At 36.3% G+C, this 8,313-nt stretch overlaps 1 protein-coding gene across 1 annotated transcript; it reads right to left on the bottom strand.

Annotated features, from left to right (window-relative positions):
* Positions 1 to 5,876: 5,876 nt before the first annotated feature.
* Positions 5,877 to 7,940, bottom strand: LOC131539184 (uncharacterized). Its single transcript, XM_058773557.1, has 3 exons — positions 7,167 to 7,940; positions 6,391 to 7,028; positions 5,877 to 5,892 (listed from the first exon to the last, which is right to left on the bottom strand). Exons 1-3 carry the CDS (start codon positions 7,494 to 7,496, stop codon positions 5,877 to 5,879), a joined length of 984 nt encoding a protein of 327 aa, XP_058629540.1. The 5' UTR covers positions 7,497 to 7,940.
* Positions 7,941 to 8,313: the final 373 nt, after the last annotated feature.

Genomic DNA, 8,313 nt, shown 5'->3' with positions numbered 1-8,313 from the left:
TTCATGGTACCTAAAACCCAGAGTTGGGGCAAACTAAACTGAAACTTACCTGGCTAGCCAGCTAAACCGGCTTCATGGTACAGGCCCCTGATGTCACGCAGCACTCATTGCCTTATTGTTTATGACCGCAGGTATGTTTTTTTTGTGTTTGTGCATATTTGTTCGAGATGAATCAATCAATATATGTGTAGTTTATATAATGGAATTAATGTATGACTAAGGGGAATTTATGATGTGTTTTTCTATTGGGAATATCTGTGATATTTTCTTTGTATTTAATTTGATCATAAATGTATGTAGTTTTTCTGTATGAAAAGAGGTTAAATGTGATTAATGTGAATACAGGCAGAGCAATGCTGGATTTGACTGAGATGCTAACCTGATGTCACGCAGCACTCATTGCCTTATTGTTTATGACCGCAGATAATAAACTGCATTGTGACAGCCCGTGCCTCTGTGTCTACTTGAGAGCAACCCAGAACACAACGCAGAAAGACAAGACGGGTTACACATATATATATATATATATATATATATATATACATACATATATACATACACATATACATACATATATACATACACATATACATATATATATATATATATATATATATATATATATATATACACATACATATACATATATATACACACACATATACAGGTGCATCTCAATAAATTAGAATGTCGTGAAAAGTTAATTTATTTCAATAATTCAACTCAAATTGTGAAACTCGTGTATTAACCCTTTAACATTCACACTAAGAAATACATTTGCCAAAAATTATTTATTGTTAAAATTGTGTTCCTGACACCACAGTGAGCAACTTTTCAGGTTTTTTTTTTCAGATGACCCATTCACTAAGCGGATACACAAGTCAACCAGCTGGTTGACTTGCCCATTTAGGGTAATTCTCTGCATGAACTAAAAAGTATAATGCATTTATGGAATTTTTCATTTGTGCAACTTAAGTTTAAGGTTTTTGTGTATAAAAACATTACAGACAGTAGAATATGTTAACAATACCCATGATTTACCCATGATTATATATATAAAAACCTGTTCTTATTATAACACAACATTCCACTGTAAAAACAACAACATTAAATGTAAAAGAAATTAATAATTTAAAGTAAATAAATATATCAAAACAAAATAATGAAAATAAAAACAATAAACATAATAAAATAATTATTAAATTGCATTACAAATAATAAAAATAATAAATAATAGATTAATGACAATCTGGATAAAATGTAAGGTAAAAGGCATATAGCCAATATATATAGATGTGTGTATAGTCAATATAACAGAAATATAATATCACACCATATCATTTTAATAATTTGTTCTATGTAACAAAGCATTGTTTTTTGTTCAAACAAAGGAACAACTTCATCTATGATCTTGTGTAGTGCTATACCGAGTTATGATCGCGTTGCTGAGCATAGCTAGCGTTCAGTTCATTTTACCCTGACTGAGCAACTCAAACGAGCGGTTGAGCACTTTTTCTAAAGTAAAAACAGAGAGACATTTTATCACCACGTTTCTGCCATTTACCAAAATATACTGTTAGGAGGTCTAGAACATGAAATCCGATTCTTTTTTTTTTAATCTCAACTTTTAACGTCATTTGCAGCTAGTGTTAGAAGGGAGGCGTCACATCAATACATTCTCGGTTTTGTCGCGGCTTTTCAGCAACAATATATTTTTGCTGCAGTGCCACCTAGTGGATATAATTGCAATAACACACTCTATTCAATGAGGGGTATAAGGACAAATATGGAAGCAGAATAATGACAATAGTTTTTGAAACATAAAGCATGCTGAATTCCACAAATTGAAAAAAAGATGCATTGCAATTAACAGTGCTTGCATTTTAATGCCTTGTATTTCCAGGGCTTGCATTTTTAGGTCCTGAAATTTAACATAGTTGTTTATTTAAGCTGTGAATATTTCAATTCAAAATATTTCACACACATTTTCATAATTAAAAATTCAATAATTCATATTCACCTTCCAGAATTCACTTCCAAAATATTCAATCTGTTTAAAAATACGTATATGTATAATATTCGACAGGCAAATTTCTGTCATTTTATTTCACTTTCCAAATTCGCTGCCACAAATTTTGTGGTTAAAATTCGGCAGAAAATTTTGCGTTGCACATCCGGGAACCGCAGGAATAGCAGTAGAGCACCGATGCATGACTTTCAGCTGATGTCAACCGCTCACCAGCAGGTGGCGCAAGCGGCTGTTGATGAAGGCCATATGTGGATCAAGTCACTCATTTACAAAAACTGATTTGCAGAAATGGAGCTAGCGCTAGAAGTTTTGATTATCGGGGCCAGTATAAACATGTGGAAACGCTGATTGTGTGTATGTTTAATTCAACATTTTCGCTGTTTCCCGTAGCCTACATATAAACAGCTTTCTCTACCACAAAGGAGATTATAATGCTCTTTTACCCAACGCTGAAATACAGAACTAACATTACATCTGGGGAAGAAGAAGAAGATTGCTTTCGGTTGCTTAGTTTCTGTAACTCTGTATCATGACTTGTGTGACGCTGTGCTGTAATACTGGGGTTCCCCTCATACGTCACACTCCAGGATTCCCCAACGACGCGTAACGCGCCTCAGTGAACTAATACAGTGATATAAGACCTCAGATATCAGAATACACTTTATTGATGATTATGCAAACTATATACAGGCATGCAAATGAGGTCAGAAGAAAGCAACGCGCTGCATTTTCGTTGCTTTTCCTTACCACTGATCTATAGTCGACAGTCCTACAAAGATATCAATACCACGATTAGTTTTAACAGTAAGCAACCACTTTATATCAACATAAAAAAGGAGTTCAAAACCGCCTAGGTGTATTTGTGCAGCAAATGTAAACCTGAGAAAGCATTGTCGCGCTATCACACCCAAGGGGCCGTCTGACAATTCCACCAACTGGGATAAAACGTCCAATGCATTTAAATTAAAATGACTTTTAACATTTAAAATAACACAGTCAAATTGTAAAGCTTGTATTGCTCATAGTGATTTACTACAGATGAGATTGTGCCAATATATATACTGTATGTACAGTACACAATTATTTACATATAAAAGAACCCTGGAAAGTTTTTTTTTTTTCATGTTCCAATGGTTGTAGTACATTGCTAGATACAAAACAACTGTGTGATCGTTATTATTGATGTTGGTAATTGTTGGTAAAAAAACTACAGTAATTCACCAAAAGGGTTTTTCATGTTCCACAGGTTGTAGTACGTTGTGCTACGATATTTGCCAATATCTCCCTTACTGTATGTACAATTCACATTTTTTCATTTTTAAAACAAAAACAAAATAAAATCTGTAAGACCTCAAAAGGAATTGTTCATTTCCCAAAGGTTGTAGTATAAAATATTGATGTACTTTATGTACATTAAGGGAGGTATTAGCAAAATTTCACCTATAGTAAGTGAGTCTAGTCACTGGGAATATACTACAACTTTTGGAACACGAAAAAGATCTGCAGACGATCCCTAAAGCAGCCTAGGCGAATATGCAGTGAATATCAAACCTAAAACCTATAATATCGCGCTTGGTTTTCTATGGGAGAAAACAAAATGGTTTGGTGAAACTTGTTGGTTGTGGGCTCATCTGCTTAAATGTACATAATATACAGTAATACATTTTATTAATTAGATGCTGAATTTAATCATTTATTATCACTGCAAAACCGTGTTAAGTGTTTTCTTTATGGGAAATGTTTAACGTGCAGTTTTGCGCGTTCCGTAACTTGTGTTCATATCTGCATCTGTTTGCATCATCAGAGTTTGGTCTTTTAATAGGCTTGTTTGAGATGAGCAAAATCTGCGCAGAACCGATCACCGGTGATCACCGCGAGATGTATGCCGGTTAGAAAAGTGTCTGAGTTTTTTATTAAACATATAACATTCACAGGGGATACAGTCAAATCAATAAAATACATACACAACCAGAATACAAAACAGTAAATACCTCGATAATAGCAATAACAAAAAAGAAATATAAAGAGAAAAACAAATAAATAGTAGTTGCCATAAACATCTTTTAAAATAAATAAATAAATAAAAAGTGTCCGAGTTACGTCAGCCTTGTCATGTCATGCTGAAGTGTGCCAAAAAACTCTCGCGACGGCGAGGCGGCTGTGTTGGATTGAGAAGTCGCGCACAGTAGCTCTCCACCGACTGCGCTGATCAAAAGCATGGGAAGTGACTTGACTGACGACACAGCTTAATGCTCATTGGTTCAGACAACTGTGATGCTGCTTTCTCTGCTAAAATGTTTTTTTGTTTTTTTTTAATCTGATTTCATGTGATTGTGTATTTAAATTATGCTTGAATATTCCCAAACACTATGACAGTGCGATCTCTGTGTGAGATATGTGATTGTTGTCATATTTCTATAAAAATCTAAAATACATGTTTGTATTAAAGTAGAATGGATGATAAATACGCCTTTCATATGGGATTAAATAGGAAGCACTTTGAGTGTCCTGTTCATCATATTTATATTCATATAAAAGCAACAGAAGTGAAATTATATCACATTTATTAGCAGAACAGCACATGAGAATAACGCGATATAATAACTTTGATCTCGTTGGTATCTGTTCCACTTCGAGAGGGCAGAACTGTCGTCTTGACTGCGCTTATTTCACTCCTCCCCTCACTGCAGACGCCTACATTTCAGGTGAGGCGCATCTCAAACAAGTCTAATAGCTGTTATTGTGTTAGTGCACTACTGAGCCACGTAATGTGTTTTCTTTAACCGATTTCTGAGGGAAACAGCGTGAAACCTTGCGCGTTCGTTCATATTCTACATCTGCTTAACTGTCCATTTAGTTCGCATAATCATCAATAAAGTGTATTCTGATATCTGAGGTCTTATATCACTGTATTAGTTCACTGAGGCGCGTTACGCGTCGTTGGGGAATCCTGGAGTGTGACGTATGAGGGGAACCCCAGTATTACAGCGTCACACAAGCCATGATACTTACAGAAACTAAGCAACTGAAAGCAACCTTCATCTTCTTCCCCAGATGTAATGTTAGTTCTGTACTTCAGCGTTGGGTAAAAGAGCATTATAATCTCCTTTGTGGTAGAGAAAGCTGTTTATATGTAGGCTACGGGAAACAGCGAAAATGTTGAATTAAACATACACACAATCAGCGTTTCCACATGTTTATACTGGCCCCGATAATCAAAACTTCTAGCGCTAGCTCCATTTCTGCAAATCAGTTTTTGTAAATGAGTGACTTGATCCACATATGGCCTTCATCAACAGCCGCTTGCGCCACCTGCTGGTGAGCGGCTGACATCAGCTGGAGATCATGCATCGGTGCTCTACTGCTATTCCTGCGGTTCCCAGATGTGCAACGCTGAATTTTCCGCCGAATTTTAACCACAAAATTTGTGGCAGCGAATTTGGAAAGTGAAGTAAATTGACTGAAATTTGCCTGTCGAATATTATACATCGTATTTTTAAACAGATTGAATATTTTGGAAGTGAATTCTGGAAGGTGAATATGAATTATTGAATTTTTAATTATGAAAATGTGTGTGAAATATTTTGAATTGAAATATTCACGGCTTAAATAAACAACTATGTTAAATTTCAGGACCTAAAAATGTAAGCCCTGGAAATACAAGGCATTAAAATGCAAGCACTGTTAATTGCAATGCATCTTTTTTTCGATTTGTGGAATTCAGCATGCTTTATGTTTCAAAAACTATTGTCATTATTCTGCTTCCATAGACAAACAGCCAAAAATGGGGTTTGGCGAGTTTTACAGTTTTTCTCAATTGTTTACACACATTTTCTGAAAGCATGCCTCATATTCTCAGAACTCTACACACAAATCCAAAAAAAACACACACAATGGGCAAAACCCCTCAATTCTCCTGCAAAATGAAACTTTACATTCAAAACAATGTTATTTCTTCTCAAAATGGGATTTTGTTTTCAAATGACACACACAAACCATCATATGTATAGACATTTATAAGAACCAGCTGAACACTGATGTGCTCAATGTAAAACACTATGATGAATGTAAAACACTTCTTCTCCATTCATCATAATGACTTAGGCCTTTTTTTGGTTCAGTGTTACACTTACTACAGACAGTACAAACATAAGTGTGTTGTAAAATATTTGAGAATATTGTTTTTATACTCAGAACACACAAATACACGGTAAAATTTTATTTTATTTTTCCTGCAAAAACAATGTACACAGTGTACATCCCATTCCCAACCAACACAAAGTTGCACATACACTACATACAAAACAACAGAAGAATTTACTGTATACAGTTACAGTAAAAAAAAAAAACTAAAAAAATACCTATGCTGCATCCTCTCTTCTGTTGCTGTCTGGCCACAGCACCTCATCCACATCACAAGCAATGTTTTCCCTGGCCAAGCAGCGGGGAAATATCGCCTAGCATGGCAATTCCAGCCATGAAAAGCATCAGCTGCTATATCTCCACATGCGTCCTCCATAGCTTGGAGAAGAGTTATACGCGTTTGTGGATATCGGTCATACACTTTCCATCTCCAGGCAGAAAAAAATTCCTCAATAGGATTGAGGAATGGAGAATGGACAACTAAAAAGTGTGGGTGGGCAGTGAACCAGTTACGAACCAGAGCAGCCCTGTGACAACCCCAAATGACAACGTACCTGAGCTGCTCTGGGCCATCTACCTGATCTGGTGGAATGAGTGTGTTGTGTAGGGTGTCAAGGAATGTGATCAGATGGGCGGTGTTGTAGGGGCCAAGGGTAGCATGGTGATGGATGACGCCCTGGTGGGTAATCGCTGCACACATTGTGATGTTCCCTCCGCGCTGGCCAGGGACTTCAACAATGGCACGCTGGCCGATGATATTCCTTCCCCTCTTTCGTCTTTTTGTGAGGTTGAACCCAACCTCATCAATGAAGATGAACTGGTGCTCCACTGCAGCCACCTCTAGCTCAAGGACTCTCTGAAACACACATGACAATATCAGAAATAGACATGGAGTGGTCACTATTGTGAAGCACAATCATTATGATTACAATATTGAAATATGTATAATTTACTGTATACAGTGTTGAGAGTATGCATCAATTGTGGGACTCACTTGCACATAGTTATATCGCAATTCTTTGACTCTTTCTGAATTGCGTTCAAATGGCACCCTGTAGACCTGCTTCATCCGGAGATGATTTCTGCGCAAGACACGGTCCAGTGTTGATAAGCTTACCCTATCAATATTTTGAAACATGTCATTGTTTTCTATTATTTTTCTTTGTATTTGCCGTAATGTTATGGCGTTGTTTTCTAGGACCATGTTCATGATTTCAGTTTCCTGTTCAGGAGACAGAACACGTTCCCGACCACCTTGTGTTGGTAATCTTTCAGTTCTGCCAAACAAATAGTAAAATACTGTAAATACAAAGTAGGTATACATTTCCTAAATACTTGAAACATACTTTACAGTATTTTTACAGTCCTACAGAACAGTCCACAGGCAATACTGTACTACTGTACTCATTGAGTACTGTATTGATATGCAGTACTGCAATTTTCTAGTGAGAGTAGATTTCTTACCTATTCTCATTCCGGAAAGTCCGGATGATGGATGCTACAGTGTACCTGCTCAAATGTGGCTGTACTCTTTGCCCAGCCTCCCTCACCGTTTGCCCTTGTGATGAGTCAGTGTGCATATTTGAATGGCAGTGTGTTCCTTGTGAAAACAAGATATTTTCTGCATGAAAATTGTGCCAAAAGCAGAGAATTGTGTGTAGTGTTTTGAAAAAAGTGTGTTTTAGAACTGCAATTTGAGTGTAAAGCAGGAACTGTGCTTGTAGTTTAGCAGAATTGGTTTAGGGGGTTGGTGAATGAGTTACATGTTGTGGTCATTGTGTCTCAAGTACCAGAATTTGTGTGTAAACAATTGAGAAAAACTGTAATTACAGAAATTTGATCGCAAAAAAAGGTCAACCGTGCGGTTACAATGCACGTTAAAGGGTTAAATAAATTAAATGCACACAGACTGAAGTAGCTTAAGTCTTTGGTTCTTTTATTTGTGATGATTTTGGCTCACATTTAACAAAAACCCACCAATTCACTATCTCAACGAATTAGAATACTTCATAAGACCAATATAAAAATTTTTTTTAGTGAATTGTTGGCCTTCTGGAAATTATGTTCATTTACTGTATATGTACTCAATACTTGGTAGGGGCTCCTTTTGCTTTAATTACTGCCTCAATTCGGCGTGGCAT

The sequence above is a fragment of the Onychostoma macrolepis genome, chromosome 04 (assembly GCF_012432095.1).
Source record: "Onychostoma macrolepis isolate SWU-2019 chromosome 04, ASM1243209v1, whole genome shotgun sequence".
Taxonomy (NCBI): Eukaryota; Metazoa; Chordata; class Actinopteri; order Cypriniformes; family Cyprinidae; genus Onychostoma; species Onychostoma macrolepis.
Note: the sequence above shows the minus strand (reverse complement) of the source record. Positions and strands in the feature narration are given on the sequence as shown.

Coding starts and splice junctions, on each gene's coding strand:
- LOC131539184 (XM_058773557.1), bottom strand. CDS start 7,496: ATGTATACCTACTTTGTATTTACAGTATTTTACTATTTGTTTGGCAGA. Junction 7,029..7,166: donor TGCGATATAACTATGTGCAA/GTGAGTCCCACA, acceptor TGTGTGTTTCAG/AGAGTCCTTGAGCTAGAGGT.